Raw genomic sequence first — 19969 nt, forward strand, 5'->3', positions numbered from 1 at the left:
CCCACTGCGGGGGCCATTACTGGGCCACCATGGGCTCAAGATTAGAGCCTTTTCCTGTGTTAGCCATTCAAATTCAGCATTAATGTTTGAAAGAGCAGAGAAAATGCCTGCTCTTCATGGATAGATTAATATTTTATGGAAGAGAAATGTGAAAACATCCCCAGTAATGTCTGAGTTGAGCTGGTGTGTCTGTGTGGTTTTTTTTAGACACTTGTACATTTCTATATCGCTGTCAAAACGTCACATCCTACCAAAGCAAGCAGAGCAAAGGGAGGTTTGAGTGTAATTTTGACAAATTAGCATAACAAAGAAAGGAGGTCCACACAATAAGTAACTGAATCATTTATTAAAGATAACTCAACATAAACAGCCGTTACACATCTGCAGTATTTGCTGTTTTACATTTTAACTGAATGACAGAACTTGGTCTCTTAATGATGCTTTTTTTCTACTTGTCTGGTGAAATATTTCAGCTTCAGAGAAGATTATCTTCAGTATCAGGCAAAAGACTTGCGTAGAGTTGATTTATAACGTGGAGAGACTAGCCTATGTGTTTCAGCAATAGGAGCTGCTTGTTTCAGGGACAGTGCGCTCACTGACTGCTTGCCTGCCTGTCAGTCTGCACAGTAAATAGGTCAGTGTTTTATGTGAATGAAGAAGCAGTAATGTCTGGGCCTCTATGAATCTGCCATCTTTAGCCGTCTGACTGCTCAGCAGAGCCGGAGGAGCCAGCAGTCGGTGATTAGCCAGATAGCCACACAGCAGAGAGGACTGGAGTCATTTAGGTTCCCTCGGTTTCCTAATGTATCCTTCACCTGGTTGCAGAGATTCTTGCTGTGCTCACAGTCTGCTGTTTGACACAGATATGACCACAGACCATTATATTATTCACTCTGCTCGCCAGTGGCAGTTGTTTACTTAAATGATCATTTATGAGCATGCGCTGTACCGTCACTGTTTTATGTAAGTGTGTTTTGTGTTGCATGCTCCCAAAAAGAACATGAATATCAAAAAAGATAAGGAGTACAGACATTCACCCACGACAAACCAAGTATAATTTTTATGTTTGAAGGATTCAGAACTTCATGTCATGTCGTTATTATTTGGTGTTGCAACCATTGATTTTTTTTCCTCTGTTTTGTTGACCAGATAGTGACCTGATTGATCAGATCCCTGTTACTGTTGTCATGTCCACATGTTCTCTGTGCATGACTGTAAAAGCTGTATGACATAGCTGTTAAGATGGGTTCACAAGATTATGTTAATGGATTAACAGAAGCATCAGTCACAGCTGCATTAGTAATGAAAAATTCTTTTTTTCTTTTGTTAAAGAAGTTCATATTGTTTTTAAGCTATATTTATGCTAGTTTGACTTTGTGGCAAAGGTTGAATGGTTCCATATGAAATCCACAACTTGCATTTTAAGTAAAACCTCAAAAGTATTATTGAAGCCATTCTTTGTAAACGTGGTGAAAATTGAAAGCTCAGATCTTCTTTTAAAGGTCAGTTCAACATGCAGTATTTCCTGTTGGTACACTATTTAGCCATATACAGACCAAATAGTCACAATGACCCTTTAATTTAATTCTGGCTCATAGTGTCAAGTGGCACATAAGGCTTTTATGACATCCCACCATGTCGTTCTCATTGCCGTGACAACTTCCTGATGTTTTTTTCCTCCCAGGTGTTATGATAGCCATGTTGTCAGAAACTCCCTGCAGCTTTAGCATGTCAACATTGTGACATTCCTTTGCAAACAGCCAAGTTTCGCAGGGTTTTGCTGTTGGTGACATGCCTCACCTCCAACCTAAGAGAACCTGTTTGCTGCTGTTGTCTGGACTCCCATCTAGAATGAACCCAGCATGCTAGAAACTGCCAGCAGAGTCACCGCCACCACCAGTATATCTCATAAGATCCTGGAAATAACCAGCTTTCAGTTGTTGCTAGAAGTTGTTAGAAATGTACTAATACATTTAGATCATGGTCAAAGTTTCTCTGTAGCTGTCTGGTTGTACTGAAATAGTTTGTACTGTCCAGCTAAGCTAGATCAACATGTAACTATTATTACTATAGTTAACCAATCTGTCAAGAATGAGTGACCTTTTTCATAAATCTGTCTTGGGAAAGGGAAATACGGTACTTTCTCATGCATGCAAATGATGAAATCTCAATCTGAAAATGAGCTGAAGTATTTTTTAGTTTTTATCTTGCATGTCCCAGACTCCTTTGTGGTTGCCACTCTTACACTTGTATCCATGACATTGTGACCAAGATAAAAATAAACACACAGTACTGCTTACAGCTCCAATATTATTATCATTTTGCAAAGTGAAACAAAATTATTTTTATTCTCATCACATCACCAGCAGAGAGGAACAGAAAACACTGTCCGACTCATTAGAAAACATCAAGATTATTTTGGTAGTCTTTTATCTTAGACCAACATTTGATCTTCAAGACTTTTTCACATAATAAGGATTCTCAAATGTTTTGTAGTCTGGTTTTTTATGAATAAAACATTAGAATCAACCTAATTACACATTAATGTATATTGGTAATGTCATCCAAGGGAAGGAAAAACTGTTAAACTAGATGAGACACTGTTCAGACTCAATCAAGTTAAATGTGTACATAAACCTGTAGTTCCCCAGTTAGAAAAGAAGGATTCTAAGTTTAATTGTTTTAACCTTTGTTGAGGCTCATCAGTTAATAATAGCATTGTTTACTGATTGGGTTGGCTAATCGTTTTTGTTTCTATTAGACAGACACAAGAGTCACTGCAGAGTTATAAAGACAGTAAACACAATCTGAGAGATTGTTAAGTATTGGGCCCTGTTGTCCTGTTCAAACAAGTTAATGAGGAAATGACACATTAGTGAAAAATGTGTCTCACGTGAAGACAAATATCATTTCTAAGATTTGAGGCAGCTAAAGGGAAAGCACCGAGGTCTTGTGTAATAATGCTGTTGCTGTAGAAATATCTGATTAAATCATGGCTTCTTATCATGTTACATCTTTCTGCTAATCTAATTCCTACACTCAAAACCAGTTCTTTCGGGAAGTTAACAAAGAAAAGAAAAGAAAAGAAAAGAAAAGGGTGTAACCAACCAGATCTTGTCTTGTGCAGGAGATGGTTACATAAAATTGTAAAAGGCCACTGTGAAGGCACATGTGTGATTTGTCAGAGGCAGTGCACACTGTGTAAGAGCTGAGGAGTGGTCTTTGTTTGCTAATGTAGGTCTCCACTAAGGGGGTGGCATTGATGGCCTGCTTTCTGGGACGGTTGTGCTGCACATCACATGATGGGCTTGGCCTCAGGGTGAGGCAGTGAAGGAGTCTAACATGGTAGTGGGATGAGTAGATGGAAGATGAGGGGATAAGTGATGGGAACGTTTCCTCTTGCCAGCTTCTTTTAGAGTCAACTCCTCTTTCACAGCTGAACAGACCCACTGAACATCAGACTCCATCTCGGTACCAAATACAACATTTAGCCTATTTCAATAAGGAAAAATACCCTGGAAACACGCTTCATTAATATTCTTTTTTTCACATCACAACAACAGTTTCAGGAGTTTCGTATTATTCTAAATCTAAATAATATCTGCTATGGAAAGTGTCAGTAATGTATGACTGCAAAGATCTATTTCATCAGAAGTTTCCAGATCTGCAGCCAGTGCTGCTGGAACAGGACTCCTTGTGTTACAATGAAATAGGCCAAAGCTCAGAATACTTTGAAACTGTAACTAAGAGTCTCCCGTTAGATCTGATATGCAGCTATTGAGTCTTGATCTGGCTTTGTCACATTCACATTACCCCAGTTCTGCTGCTTCAGTAACCATCCGCAGAGAAAAGAAATCCACCTCGTCCTCTGCATCTGTACCAGGGCTGTCACAATATCAGATTTTCACTACATGATTATTGTGGCCAAAAGAATTCATGATAACAACATTATCGCAATATCTAGGAAACTTTTTTTTAAAAACAACACTATCAGTCAAATCATCTTTAACTTTGCTTATTGTGTGTTTCGTCTCTTTTCTGGCAAATGAATTATACTGAAAATACGAGTGTAGGGAGGTGGAGAGAGAGTCTGTAACCATAACTCTACAAAAGCGCACATAAAGAAGAATTACACGTAATGGATAGTGAAAAGGCAACCAGATGAAGTGATAAACATAAGATCCACAATGTGTGTGTGTGTGTGTGTGTATGAAACAGAAAACGGAGAACGTAAAGAAGCAGATATGATTTAAGAGGCTCTAGATTATTTACACAATATTATCATATATGTATTATTAACATGATATCAATATTTTATTTTTTAAATATCATGGTTATCGTCAATACCGGTATATCGCGACACCCCTATTCGGTACATCACTGGCCTGATTAGAGCCCACCTTTAGCAGTATTCTGTGTATGTGTGTAATCAGCAGTCACAAGTAAAAACTCTTGTGACTGCTGTAATAGTGGGCTAACTAAGTACAAATCAAAATTAAAGGTCATTATGATTGATGCCTCAAGAAGGATTTTGTAACCTTTCGCACCTGCCTCAGTCTCTACTGATCCATACCCACACTGAACTCTTCCATCACTTTCTTTCTCTCTCCCAGGACATTGTGAGTGCTACTAAAGATGTCTGATAGTGTTGATATTGAAGAGAAACCACCAGCCCCTCCCTTGAGAATGAACAGTAGTTCCCGAGACTCTTCATCACTGAATCACGCCTCTAAACCGCTTCCAATGGCTCCAGAAGAGAAAAACAAGAAGGTCCGCCTGCGCTCCATCTTCCCCGGGGGAGACAAGAGTGAGTATCCCTCTCCACATGCCGCCTTTATGCTGAACCCTGCATTGACTCGCTTGTAATTTACTAGTTTACTGTGTATGAAAACATCAGAAATCAGCCTGTAATCATTCTTTGTTTGACTCCTGTAGCAAACAAGAAGAAGGAGAAGGAACGTCCTGAGATATCCCTACCCTCAGACTTTGAACACACCATTCATGTTGGCTTTGATGCTGTAACAGGAGAATTCACAGTGAGTATCTCTTTCACTGAACAATCAGGCATATAAACAAGGACTGATGTGTTGCTAAAATTCCCCTCCCATCTGAAAGCAAAGTCCCAGACACGCTTTTCTAAAATCACAATTCCCTGAGGTGATAGAGTCAACTAATAATATATTTTCCTCCACATAAAGTTGGTAATACGAGTGACTTGAATGACAATCACTCTATCTCCCATATCAAGTGAAACCTGCACAGGAATCCTTGAGTGTTTCTCAGTAAATTACATTTTATCTGCAGTTTCAGTTTGCAGTAGATGTTTTATTCTTGCTCAAGTCTCAAGCTGAGAGTTACAATACCATGAAACACTATTTCTTTCTTTTATTTTCTGTCTTTACCCTGAATATGATTCAGTCTTTTTGTCAGTCGTTTATATAGAAAAGGCCTAAAATTTCTTGATTTTGTACTTTATCAAATCCAAACCAGCAGGTATTCTAAGAAGACATAGTATATGAGGAAGAAAAACTATAGACTTATATGTTTGATATGCACACATCTTGAAATATGCAGTTAGTGAACAGTGTGGTTCAAAGCGTTAGCCCCAAACCAAAGCTTTTAAAGCATCTAATGTTCAGTTTTTGTAAAGCCTGTTTTCACAGAGATGTTTTTCCACTCTGTGGTAATTTTGTTTTGCGGTTGAACTTATTGTATTAAGTTGAGCTCATGATATTGTTTTCCTTAAATAATGAATATGGTAAGCTACCCTTAAGGAGATCCTCTGTGATTTGACATCATCTAATAAACAATGAAAACATATTAACAGATATTTACATAGTGTGAATGTTATGCTGTAAATGAAATTGACCATAATAACATAATATAGGAACCATAATAACAAGGTAAAACATGAACCTGAAATGGTTTTCTAGTCTACTCGTCTTAGTTTAGGTCTGAGAGAAATAATCTTTTCAATTAAAAGATCCTCCTGCATTCTTCATCACCTTCCTTTGGTTTATTAATCTGCAGAACAGCTAGATGGAAAGCTTTTTACATTCGGGAATATGTAATTTAGTCTATTTAATTACACAATACTCAATCCATTTGGTCAGTAACAAACAGTTCCTTGTTTGTTTGACAAGCTGTGTGCCTGTGTGACACATAGAGCCACATTAATACAGTTGTAAACCACTTTGATTTAACCTCTTTCTTGGCTTTCTGAAAGGAAACAGTATGTTACTGTTGACTTGCTTCTTCATCCCCCTCCAAATATCATCTTATTCTGTGGCCCTGAAACCACTGCTTCTGCTGCAGAACAGTAGACTATTTTTCAACAGTTCTGAGTATTGCTTTAATTGTAAAAATATGCACAAGTTTACAAAGTTTTGAATGAAATCCATTGTTGAAGGACATTTAGTCCCCATAAAAGACTCAATGTCCTTCAACAGGCATTAAAACATGTAACACATAGCCTTACAAAATGTGGTCTTGCCTTAAAATAAGAGTTAATAAGAGAGAAATCAGATAAATACACTCATTTGCTTACTTCCCGAGAGTAAGACGAGACAATCAATACTATCCGTATCTGTGTGTTGAATATAAAGCTACAACAAGTGGCTGATTAACTAGGCTTAGTATAAAGAATGGACACAGTGGAAAACAGCTAGCCTGCTCTCTCTGAAGGCACCTCTAAAGCTCATATGTAACCTGGGCTCCAGCCTGATTTTCTGGTTCTAAAAACTGACAAGATTTGCAAGTTCATGAAAACATCCTAATAACCTGTCGTACAAGTTTAGATCTCACCACACACCAAATCTCTGGAAGTTAGACTTCATTTCTATATGATTAGAGCAAGCAATGTGTTTCACATAAAAAAACCTGTGTTACAACAGAAACACACATTTTTCAAAAGTTTCCTGCTGTGATTGCTGTGACTGTTGACAACCAACTCTTTTACCTCCTGGCAAAAAGTTGAATATTGTAGCTGAAATCTTACATTTCACTTCAGAGCTTTTAACATTTGACCTCTGTCTATCTGTGCAGGGTATTCCAGAGCAGTGGGCGCGGCTCCTACAGACCTCAAACATCACTAAGCTGGAGCAGAAGAAGAACCCACAGGCTGTGTTGGATGTTTTAAAGTTCTACGACTCCAAAGAGACCGTCAACAACCAGAAATACATGAGCTTCACCTCGGGAGGTAAGCAGCACCAAAATACTGATAAAATGAAACAAAAATGACAAATATAATAAGCAAAATACATTTCATGTTAATTTTCTCGTCTGTGTGTATACAAAAACCTTCCAGTATGCCGTCTCTATAAGAATGTTTCTTCCTTTTTCAGACAAGTCGGCACATGGGTACATAGCAGCAAACACTCTGGTGAGTTATTTTGTATTTACACTTACTTTGGTTAGTGTTGGTTAATTTCTAAACATTATTATTAAGAATATTTGATACTTAAGAAAACATTATAAAATGATGATCTTACAAAATAAATATCGGTTCATAACTAACTGTTAACTACAATTTAATGCTCAACTTAATTATGATGCTGTTAATTAAACATGCACCTTTTTGTTGGAGGTGGCACCTCTGTCTGTTCTATTAAGAATTTTATTGCTGCACTGCACATCTTGACCTCCCCAGACTAATTATCGTAAAAAACTACAATTGCAAATCAAACCCATCTCTGGTCCTTAGCCGTGCACTATCACTGTCATAATTCACTGCTGGGGAAAATCTCTCAACTTCAAGTAAAATATGGAGTGAAATATATTTCTTCATGATTTATATAGCTGTGTAATAACTGAACAGGTAAGTTGCAACATTATGTGGCGTTTTTCATCATCTTGATCCTGATAGCAATTACGCCTCTCTGACTACACTGCAGTAAATCTTTCTCACTTTACTCTCATTTGCTCTGTCTGGGACTTTCTGGGATAGACTGTTACTTTCAGGCACGCTCGTTTCACACAGACTTTTCCCTCTAATGGGTAAAATATGTGTGTTTCCCTCTAGAAACTCACTGCCCTCACTATGTGGCATAATAATGCCCTGATTTTTTTCATACACGCCAATCAGTTTGCACAGAAACTGTGACTGCTGTGAGAGCTACTGCTGCTCATTGTTTATTTTTCCAATCTACTTAATCAGATTTTGAAATACCCATAGAGGAGCTTCACTGGAGGCTCAACTGCATCTAGAAGGGCTCCCGCTGTGCTGACCTCATTCCTGGCTTTGACCATAGTAATCTATGCTTTGAATGCCTTGGCCTGTACAAGCTCAGCCGGGTGAAGAAGTGGAGTCTCAAGTCTGTTCAGTGGGATTCACTCCCCCCAGGCAAACTACACTGGGATCCCTTCATGCAGGGCTTGTTGCTTGAAAGAGCCCTTTGCCAGTGAAGGGCAAGTGGGTGTGGCAGTGAGGCTAAGAGGTTGTGCGTGCTCAGTGAGGGTATTTGAGAGCATCTCACTTGGACTGTCACAGTTGTCCACAGCCTGCAGAGGTGACTCAGCTATTAGCTACAGTGCCACAGATTGGGGTGCACTGTCTAAGGAAAGCACAAACTGCAGGGGAGTTGCCAAAAAATTGGTCTATAGAAGAAAACTGTCTCATTTCTGAGAGACTCCTGACTCTCTGTTAGATTATTTTGAACACCAACTTTGACTGCCCTGCAATGCAGGTAAATATCTGAGAATCGGTGTGTTTTTTTTTTCCTAAGCAGCTTATTTCCTCTTCTATGCTTTGTCACCTGCTACTGTTCATGTTGATCCTGCTGCCATCTTGCCTTGTCATCAAGGATTAAGAAATAGAACCCTTTTAAGCCATTTTCCCATAAGTGAGGTGAAAAAGAGATGACTATCCACTGGCCATATTGTGAGATCTCTGGTCATTAATTAACCTTTTTAAGGATCCATTTTAGGTCGAGCAATTACCCAACTTTGTACCTTGACCTCAGTGTGCATTTATAACTGTGGGTATTAGCGCTACAGACACTGTGTTGCATCCGAATTCAGAACAAAAAAGTCACAAGTGAATTGTAAATTCTTGCTAAGAAATTATAAACTTTTCTTCCTTTGCTTAATGTCCAGATTATAGATTTCCATGAGATTTGTTGGCAGGAAACAACCACTTTCCAGATTGCTTTTATATAAACTGAATGAAGATGAAACTGTTGAAAAAAATCTTCAATAGATTACTTTTTATCAGGAATATTACATTTTTTCTATGTTTTAGATGTTGGTAAAACCTCATTTTAAAATACAATGGCAGTGTCTCAGGATCAGCTATGTTGCCTCTTTTGGTCCTTCTGCTTTAAGTGATCAATCATTTGGTTAGTTTTTCCATCCTGGTGTAACATGTGAGGAGTTTCCCCTGTTTAGTCACTAGATAAGACACATAAGATAAATAATATCTCATTTTATATTAGTTCCACCATCTAGGAGGTCCTGGGAATTCCTGAGTTAGACCACAGGACTCAACCCACTCGGCCACTGATCATAGCTACAATCACAGCATTAGCAGCTTATTTGATTATCAGTAGTGCTTGACATTTCATCTCTTGTGTGTTGTTGACGTTACAGTTCAGCTTTATAGGATCCATCATGGTTGGTGCATGGATGCCAAGGTGTTTTACTATTCTGCTTTAACCTGGAGGTTCATAATTAATTGTGGTGGATTTGAAGATGCTAGATGTTTATTTCATACAGGTCTGCTGTGCTCACACAATACATCCTGTCATGCTTATTAGTAAACAGGGAAACAGTGGAATAATTATATGAAATATATAGTATGTATATATAAATTTAATAATCTTGGGATTATCATTGATGTTTATATACAGTAGAAGCTCTGTATGAGGTTTTAATTCAAATTGTGTTAGTTCAGTCAGGTCTAAAAGCTCCATGGCTCTAAAATTGTTAGTTGTTAGTCATATTTGTTTGTTTGTTGCATCCCCACATTTACACTTCATTGCAATTGGCTTGATTGATGTGTAAACTACAACTCAATGTAACGTTTATTATGAGCTGTAACTCATTACAAAGATTTATAGTATAATGTAACATGAATCCATTATGATCATTAGTAGCAAGTATCCAAAATAACACTAAAATACATAAAGCAAAAATAAATTAAGATTATATGCAGCACATCATAAAAGCCCTACTTGCTGTATGATGATGTAATGGTTGTTAAGTGACATCAGTGTAAAAGCACTGAAACCAAACTTACGTCATGTGGCCATTTGCAGTAATAAATATCATGACTGTTCATCTCTCTAGCTGTCAACTTAAATATCACAACAGTGTGTTGTAGAGATATATTTTTATTGGTTTCAATAAGGATGTCAAGTCCTATAAAGCAAAACAAACAAGTACAGTGGAAAAGATAGCTAATCCTAAATTTTAACACATCTGTCTGTATGTGACGGGTGCTTGTGTGTCAGACAGAGGTGGAAGTTATTGTCCAAGCGGAAGCTGATTAAAATAACTTTTTATCACATGAAATCTGATGAGAGAGGAGAAGTCAGGGACAGTCCTCATGTGGCATGATTAGTCTCTATCATGTCCTGTCTTCATGCTGTATGTTCAGGGGACAATTTACGGACCTCATGTCCATCCCTCAGTAGCATACCCCTGCCCTCCCCCCTTCCCCCTAAAGTCCACTTACTCTTAAACATTGTGTGGGTTTGTTTTGAGTAAATCCTCCCATTTTCAACCTTCACATTCAGAACCGACTGCTGTCATCTGGGCCTCCTGTCAGCCTTAGAACCTGCAGCGCATTATTTGACAAGGTAACTCCTCCATATTACTTTCCACATAATGTATCTCTGCATTGGCTTTCAAGCTAAATTCAACTATTTGATCTCCTAATTTTTGAATATGCCAACTGGCTAATGCAAAATGCATACAAATATCTGATTTTAAGAGGCATCATCACTCTCTGTATCGAATTTTCACGGGGGGTCTGATTTGATGTTACAGATGTATTTATTATCTTCCACAAGGAATAGACCGTCTCTGAAATGGCAGGACAGGGGCGCATGCCACAGAGGGTTGTGATGACTGTCAAACTGCATGTATGAGCTCATATTCCTTACAATTTGATCCACATTTCCAATAATGTGCCTGTAACTTCATCACCATTGTAGACATTACCGCATGGCTCTGTAAAACAGAAACACATGGCTTTGCTTACAGATAGCCAGACACTCATTTCTGCACTGCAGTCTTTGCCAGGCCCATCTTGGAGCAGGTCAGCAGGCCCAGTATGTCTGAATGAAGGACTGGGACTTTCTTCAGCCAGACCTTTTCCCTTTAATAACTAGAGCTATGCTGCACTGCTTCATTTATGCATGACCAGACTGGAAATGGACAAAATGTTTCCATTCCATAAGAGGAAGATGATCCAAGGCAAGCAGAATTTTTGGATGGGGGGAAATAAAGGCCGAGCATTAGACATAACAAATATGTCTGCGGCATATTAATCACACTTGTTAAAAGGCATCTTGCATATCGAGGGGATGTCTACAGTTCATCACCATATTGCACATTACTGCAATGTTGCAGCATGTTTTATCCTATAGCACAGTTAAATATAGAACAGTTTGTTCCCACTTAAAAATTCATTCTCATCAGTGGTTCATGGCACACCTGACCCGACCCCTCACCTCAGAATCCCTTAGATGAACTGCACTGAATGGCACCTCACTCTTTCTTTTAACACTTGTCTCTTTAGCTCTCACTTGACATAATGCTTTCCTCTGCTATTGACAGAACTGCTCCTGACAATTTAACCCTTTTTTTGCACAATATCACCACAGATTAACTGTATTTTGTTGACGTCAAACATTTGTGCTTATTTTTGTAACAACTTTTGGAATCACGTGTTTAATGATGTGGTGCATTTTTACTCTCCAGTAATCTGTATCTGTTATATGGTGATAGTGGATTAAAAAATGTATTCACTATCTCTAGAGCACTAACTGGACAGAACTCAAATTCTGTACATGGCTAATTTGAGGTTTGCAGGCTGAAAATAATATTTGAGTTAAATTTGTGGAAAAATATGAGGATCTGCACCCACTCTTTCCATTCCATGCTGCTACATGTCACATGCATCCACACTTATTTTCATATCTACCCTCCAGGGTGCCAAAACATCATCGTCAGAGCCCCCAATCGCTCCGCCTGTGTCAGAGGAGGAGGATGAGGAGGAAGAGGAAGAGGAGGAGGAGGAGGAAGAGGAGGATGATGACGATGAACTGCCCCCGGTCATTGCGCCTCGGCCCGAGCACACCAAATCTGTAAGTTTTACGGCAACATTAAAGAACTCATTCTGCTGCGGTTGCAATCCCATCTGCATATCTTTGACTGCTATCCTCTTGCAGATCTACACGCGCTCGGTCATGGAGCCACCAAAGCCTCCCACTCCTGTGAAAGAGGTGGTGACTCCGCCGGAGTCACAGGTTCAGCCGGAGAACACATCCAACACAATGTATCGCCACACTGACCGCCAGAGGAAGAAGTCCAAAATGACAGATGAGGAGATTCTGGAGAGACTCAGTATGTGTCCATAAAGCAGCATGTTTTTATGTTTATTGGCTGCAGCCAGAGTTTTTGAATGTTGATGTCATGGGTACAAATTCAGTGCAACTCCATCCCCCTAAGAAATGTTTGACTAGCCACCAAAACAGTGCATAAAATCCTCCGAAATAGATTTTTTTTTTTTACATTTTATTTATTTATTTAACTGTAAAACTGAATTTTTTATCTCCAATGATTGTCCAAATGCAGTTTCAAAGCCTTCTCCACACTTATACTCCACACAGATAAACCACATATATTAAATTTATTTTAATAATTGAATCAAATTGAAAGATTCTGAGTCTAAAAGTGATCAGAATCAGCCTAAAAATGTAATGTATATGAAATTGGATAATATGAACTCCTCACATTCTAAAAAGCAGTGCTGAGGACATGAGTGGCAGCTAATGCCCTGATGTGTGTCTTTGTAAATTTGTCGGTGTGTGTGTGTGTGTGTGTGTGTGTGTGTGTGGTAGTTCAGATGACAGCCACTGCAATATTTTGTTTGCAGTGGCTTTTTTCCACGTTAGCGCACCCATATTGTGTATTAAGAAGAATGATCCAAAAGAACAGAGAGCACTAATGTGATCAAATTTGGACAAAGACGTACAGTACATCATTTATTGATTGTGGCTTCTCCTGAGCTGCTCCATTCCCTGCAGTATAACATTGACACAGAACTTCAGCCCAAATTACCAGCAAGGAATGTGAAGCAGAGCTGCCTGTACTATGAGGCAGGTCATCTCTAGAATAGAAGAAAACTGTCTAGAAAAAGCTCTATAGTGATGTCTTCAGGTTGCCATCATAACTGTTTGTGCCCACGTACACTCAATAGTTATATATCTGTTTTCTCTCTGACTCAGGGAGTATTGTGAGCGTGGGGGATCCCAAAAAGAAGTACACACGCTTCGAGAAAATAGGACAAGGGTAAGTCTATCCCATGATCATGAACTCAGTCGTCACAGTTATTGAAATAGAGCAATTTCAGGAGCAGTCAGTCTCGCCAGGAGAGATGGAGCTGTAGTGACCACTTTAGTGAGACGGAAGCAGAGGCAGGGTTAGGCTGAAGGACTGGGAGAAAAATAAGTCGAAAGGAAATGAGAACTGTATCCTGAAATGGCCAAGGGCCAGATTAGCTCATCTCTCTCTCTCTCCCTCCCTGCTTGTCTTTTTGTTTTGTAAGGCCGCTGCTTTTCTGTCGCTCTCCCAAGTTCACTCCACATCTGAACAGATAAAAAACTGTGTGGTTGTTATCGCCTCTGACATGCTCACTATTTCCATATTTGATCAGGAAGCTCCTATATTTAACAGTAGATAACAGTCTATTTACTCTCTGCAGGGTTATCTTGAACTTATTAGTACCAGGAACTGTGGTTCATTATTCATAGCCTCTGACAGTACACAGGTGTAGCTGACAGCAAGAGAAAGAGAGAAAGGAGGAAGACTAGAAGCGAATCTAAAGGTTTTTAGTATCATGAGATAACCTCCAAATAAGGACAGAATAGCTGCATACCATTCCTTTAGAAACCATAAATGTCTTGTGGATTCAGTATTTGTGCTCATCATTGCCAAGGTTAATCATTATCAGTCAAGGTTCTGTGGTAAAATGAGCACATACAGTCGTCATTTGTAGGTGTTAATGTGTAAAAGAGCTACAACTCCTGAAGCCTCTGGCATCAAGTGTAAACTGCAATGTGGTAATATTGTAATTTAATGTTTTATGATATCATTACAACTTGATTTTACCTAAATAAATAGATATTTTAATCACAGGTATAAACTAATTGGCCCACAGACCACTTTGTGCCATTCAAACACACTAACTCATCCACTCAATGTCACCATATCCTAATATCTCAGCAGAGTTAGGTTTTCTTCGTAAAAAATAAATCAAGTTATAATATGTGATTGTTAACCAGTACATCTAATGCTGAGTTATTGATGATTGTCATCATTTAGCAAATTTAACTTCCAGAACTTCCATAAGCAGATTAATATAGAAATGGATAATACTCTATGTCCTTGTCTGACTGTCTGAGAAACAAGTAGCACTGTTCTTGTGGCACAAAATGATGATGAACATAATTTCAAGTATATGCTATAAGTTTCTTGAAACTACTCAAAGCTTTTTCAGATCTACCTTATGCTGTATGGACAAAATAGTGATCATATGATAATTTTGGTTAAAACAGAGCTGTTGAACTGTGACTTTGTCTGATTTTAGCCAGAACATTTTAAAGCACTTGGTGTATCATTGATGTGATTTTGATCTTGTGTTTCAACAGAGCGTCTGGCACTGTGTATACTGCCATTGACATAGCAACTGGCCAAGAGGTAAGTCAGATTTTAATGCTGATTATACAACACTCATATACTTTACACTTCCTTATACTTATAATTTCCTTTTCCTTAATAGTCACCATGGCTCACTCTTATTCTGAACCATAAATTACTTGTCTGTTTCCTCAGGTGGCCATTAAGCAGATGAACCTGCAGCAGCAGCCCAAGAAAGAGCTGATCATCAACGAGATCTTGGTGATGAGGGAAAACAAAAACTCAAATATAGTAAACTACCTGGACAGGTCAGTTTTCACAAAAACATGGATATAATATTTGCTGCCATCAATTCTGAGGTCAAGACCTAGTTACTGTTATTTTTGTTGAAAGAAATCAATGAATTGACTAATCGTTATTTTGCCTCTGCACAGATCTACATATGAGACCCTTAGATTTAGGGTTATAGAAATGTAATCCATTTGAAATCCATATAAAAACACATTCCCAATGTATGGGGTTTTTTTGCATTTTTTTTTTTTTTTTTCCAAGATGGTTAAAGGTTCGTTTCAAAGATGGTTAAAGGTTTGTTTTTCCAAGTTAAAGGTTCTAACACAAATAAACTCTCCCAGCCAGCACTATTCCTATTTTATTTTAATCATTCATAGTATTTTAAAGTTACAACAGTATGAATGTATCTTATGTTAACTTGCCAATAGCAGCTGATTTGTGGTCAGGCATTGAGGGGGCCTCTAAGCATCCTTTTCAGTTTCTTTGGGTGTTTTTCATTTGGCTAATTTCTGCATCCTCGCGTCCTCACTCCTCCGTCCTCGGGCTGTGACCTGGAAACCCATCTCCCTACACCATCATCGAGGCTCTTCCAATCCCTTAAATGTACCTCTAAGGAGAGGAGAGAGGAGGCTCCTGGAGGAGATTAGACCAAGGAGCCAGAGGTGTATCCGCTGCAGAAGTTTTTTACCGGACAGTAACACCCCTTTGATCGAATATGTTTATTGATTGGTCAGCTGATCTGACGGGACGGTAAACAATCAGGCTGTTGTTATAATACAGCAGATCAGGAAAACTACCTGTGGAACAGGAATGACGGCATTAAAAGCAGCTTTTCATATTTATTCATAAAAATAAAAATGACTGGATCATGAATCATTAACAAAAAACACTCTTGTAACTTATTTTTTTCCTCATAAGCTAAAAGGATTCACCTTTCTTCTTTTTCACTTCAAGTACATCTCAGCTCATTCAGGAAAATATGACGGCGCAAAGCTGCATGTCTCCTATGATATCATCCTGAGCCTGAAAAGGATGTCAGACAAACTAAATAAGCAATATTGTAATGAATGTGGGTTTTGTCCTTATTTAGCAGGAAAACACTGCTTTTAGTGTCAGAGCCTTTGAATAATCACAAATGCAGTGGTGTGTAGTACAAAGGAGCAATCTTTATTAAATCAACAAATAGATAAAAATATAAGCGACTTCATAAAAAGTTGAGGTGCACTCTTCTACAGTCCTGGCCCTGACTTTCTACAGGAGGCAGCAGACCTTCCCTTCTAACACAGGAACAGCTAACCCCCCACTCTATCTGTCTTCATCGCCAGCAGTCCTAGATAATTGCAAACGACACCCTCCCTCCCAAAAGATTGCCGAGCCACAGCAGCAAGACGCTCCAACCCAAATTCTGATTTAGAGGCTGATGGGTCTCCTGACTGGGCCCTCTGTGTTCCTCTGGCATCCTCCGAGGCAGGATTCCAGTCAGTCCGACTTGCTGGTGGTGTCCTCACTTCTGCAGGGGCATCCTGGCTGGGATGACGGTGGTAGACCCAACTGGCACCAAACTGGACCCTAGTGCACTGACATCGGCTGGATTTAGTTGAATGATTCACCTGTTCACTTCCTCTGGATGCCGACGCTTGGATTTGATCACACTGCCAAAGAAGAAGTGAAGGGTTTAAGTTGGTTAAAGTGAACAACACTCTCTTGGCCTCCTTCCACTGGCACTAGCCTATAAAGCACATCTGTCACCCTGTCCATCATTCTAAAGGGACCTTTATAACGCCTCTGCAGTTTTGGACACACCCCACACTTCCTGGCCTTATTCTGAATCCAAACTAGTTCTCCCTCAGAACAATATGGGAAATTAGCCCTAAAATCATAGGACATTTTCTGTTGTTCTGAGGCCCTGGCCTGGTGCCTCTTGACTGCCTCTATCACAGTAGACAATGTGTCCCTCAGCCTAGACATATAATTGTCCACAGAGGCAAATGACTCCTGGTTGTCTACCTTCAACATAATCTCAAGACAATTTCTTGCCCAAACAATACCCCTATACAGGGTGAAGGAGAAAGTTGTGACCCTGGTTGGAGTGGATACTGCGTGGCGCCCCAAATCGACACACTCATTCCTTAATCAGAACTTTAGCAAAAGTGTGTGCTTGCTGGTTGGGCAGTGGAAAAGCCTCTGTCCACTTTGAAAAGTAGTCACCAACAACCAGAATATACTTGTTCTTTCCCGGGGTCTCCAGGAGAGGGCCAAGAATGTCAAGTGCCACCCGTCCAATAGCCCTAAATGCAGTTGATGGCTGCAAAGGTGCACATGGCTGTCTCCCCTGGGTCTTACGGGAAGCACAATCTACACATTCTTTGACCCATACCTTCACATCTCTAAAACACCCTGGCCAATAGAAATGGTATTTAACCTTTCCCTGCAGGTTTTGCATCCCCAAAATGGCCTCCAGTAGAAACACTTTGCAGCTGTTCTAAAACTTTAGACGCCACTGACTGAGGCAGCACCACCTGTACCTTGGATACAGAGTCAGAATGGGCAGGGGGAATCCTCACTAGCCTGTAGCCCCCTGCACCTGAAGCTGATTCCAAACAGGGGTATATTTCTGTAGATCAGGATCAGACTATGATCAGCCCAGTTTTTAGAGTCATCACAATATTTTATGTAAACATATTCTGCAGGCTACAGCTGTTTTTATTGCTCCTTCACATCGGTTCTGTTCTTTCAGTAATTAACAGATTTAAATTGTTTATTTGTGTCCTATTCTGTTACAGACAGATGCTGCTATAGATCTGTAATCAAACTTTAGAGTTTAAACTGTTACTTAATAATTTCTACATGTTGATAGCTGACTTCTACATATTTGACAGTTGATGCTGTGCGTCATGAATAGTTGTCGTCTCCTCAAAATGACGCTGGAGTGAGTGAGGACATCCCGTTTGATGATTTCACTTCCTCCATCCTCACGTCTCTCTTTTATCCTTTCTTCATCTCCTTCTTCTTCATTTTCCTTTTGAATTGTGGTCAGCATTTTTTATAAGGTGCATTACTGCCACCTGCTGTTGTAAACAAGGAGAAGATTTTAACTACACAACAATTCTTCACTTTCATAAAATGAACAAAATCAAGCGAATGAGAAATTCTGTGCCCATCAAATGTTTAGCATCTATTCCCCTCAGCTCTGATTTCATTTCAGCTGTCTTTCTGCTATTTTTCTGGCAGTAACATGCTCAAGCACCTACTATGTGTCATAACTGACTGACTATATATATAAATTTTTTTTTTTTTTTAGTTACTTGGTAGGAGATGAACTATGGGTGGTGATGGAGTATTTGGCCGGTGGCTCGCTGACAGATGTAGTGACTGAGACCTGCATGGATGAGGGCCAGATTGCTGCAGTCTGCAGAGAGGTAAGAAGCCAAGTTTAGACATCAGCAATACCACCACTCCTTCTGTGGCTGTGTCGAGGTGACCCTTATATTCAGGTGGGCAAATGCAAACACATTTGAACACTTCACTGAGCCAAGAGGAAACAACTGTCTAAATTTGTTTAGCACAGGCTTCCCTTTGTACGTGTGTGTGTCGATTAGATCTATTTTTAAGCTTTTTTTTCCTTTATCTTCAGTGTCTTCAAGCTCTGGACTTCCTACACTCCAACCAGGTGATCCATAGAGATATAAAAAGTGACAACATCCTCTTGGGTATGGACGGATCTGTCAAGCTCAGTAAGTCTAACATAAAATTTGCCTTTGACTTTAGTTTGATACAGTTAAAGTAAAAAGAGTCAGGTTGAGAGTCATGGTAGTGTTTTAAATGAAAGAGAGACATGGTAGTGTGTTAAATGAAAGATCACTTGAATTAAATATGGGTAAATGAAAAGTAAAAATGTATGTTTTATGTGATGAAGCAGAATGCAAACAAGATATATAACACACCACTGCACCTCTCTCCCTCCGTCTCCCTCTGCAGCCGACTTTGGCTTCTGTGCCCAAATCACTCCAGAGCAGAACAAGCGCAGCACGATGGTGGGAACGCCCTACTGGATGGCACCAGAGGTGGTGACTCGGAAGGCTTATGGCCCAAAAGTGGATATCTGGTCTCTGGGAATCATGGCGATAGAAATGGTGGAGGGAGAACCGCCCTACCTGAATGAGAATCCACTCAGGGTAAGACACAAGGTGCAACCACAACACGGGTCGCCCTCATTTGACAGTCTGTTTGACCGTGTGTCCATCTTTCCAGGCGCTGTACTTGATAGCTACCAACGGGACTCCAGAGCTGCAAAACCCAGAGAGACTGTCATCTGTGTTCAGAGACTTCCTCAACCGCTGTCTGGAGATGGATGTGGACCGCAGAGGCTCTGCCAAGGAGCTGCTTCAGGTAATACTGATTGTCAGTCCTCCATAAACATAACATTCATATACACACTTTGCAACTTTTAATATCTTGTACATCCACATGTAGAAATATGTTTCAACCATGAGGGTGATGTTGCATCAACTTGGCTTTGTAGAAGTGAAGGAAATGGACACTTACTTTGGTGCAGTGCTGGCTTGCAGGTAGATATCAAAGGAAGGAGGGAAAACACACTCATAGCTCTGATGCAATATTGCATCTGTGCAGTTCTGTGGCCTTCTTTAGGATCTTTTCAGGACCATCTTGTAGAAGGCAAATGTCCATAAAATTGAATTTAATAATAACACTTATCCTAATCTTACTTTCAATGCATTTTTTGTTAATATTTATGCACCAACACTGTTGAATAACGTTAACCTAGCTTCTGAAATAGCTAGTTAATAATGGTAAA

At 39.5% G+C, this 19969-nt stretch overlaps 1 protein-coding gene across 5 annotated transcripts in view; it reads left to right on the plus strand.

The window, feature by feature from the left end:
* Positions 1-19969, plus strand: part of LOC121909731 (serine/threonine-protein kinase PAK 3) — a 45671-nt gene that overhangs the window by 24234 nt on the left and 1468 nt on the right. For 4 of the 5 annotated variants that reach the window (XM_042430355.1, XM_042430353.1, XM_042430354.1 and 1 more), the window contains 14 exons: positions 4614-4807; positions 4936-5036; positions 7045-7198; positions 7344-7381; positions 10734-10796; positions 12153-12308; positions 12393-12567; positions 13452-13515; positions 14874-14922; positions 15058-15170; positions 18455-18572; positions 18788-18887; positions 19132-19328; positions 19405-19542. In XM_042430355.1, the coding sequence (XP_042286289.1) occupies positions 4636-4807; positions 4936-5036; positions 7045-7198; positions 7344-7381; positions 10734-10796; positions 12153-12308; positions 12393-12567; positions 13452-13515; positions 14874-14922; positions 15058-15170; positions 18455-18572; positions 18788-18887; positions 19132-19328; positions 19405-19542 (1638 nt within the window). In that variant the 5' untranslated portion in view covers positions 4614-4635. The remainder of the gene's footprint in view (positions 1-4613; positions 4808-4935; positions 5037-7044; positions 7199-7343; positions 7382-10733; positions 10797-12152; positions 12309-12392; positions 12568-13451; positions 13516-14873; positions 14923-15057; positions 15171-18454; positions 18573-18787; positions 18888-19131; positions 19329-19404; positions 19543-19969) is intronic. The other variant, XM_042430357.1, reaches the window with a different exon arrangement.

The sequence above is a fragment of the Thunnus maccoyii genome, chromosome 13 (genome assembly GCF_910596095.1).
Source record: "Thunnus maccoyii chromosome 13, fThuMac1.1, whole genome shotgun sequence".
Lineage (NCBI taxonomy): Eukaryota > Metazoa > Chordata > Actinopteri > Scombriformes > Scombridae > Thunnus > Thunnus maccoyii.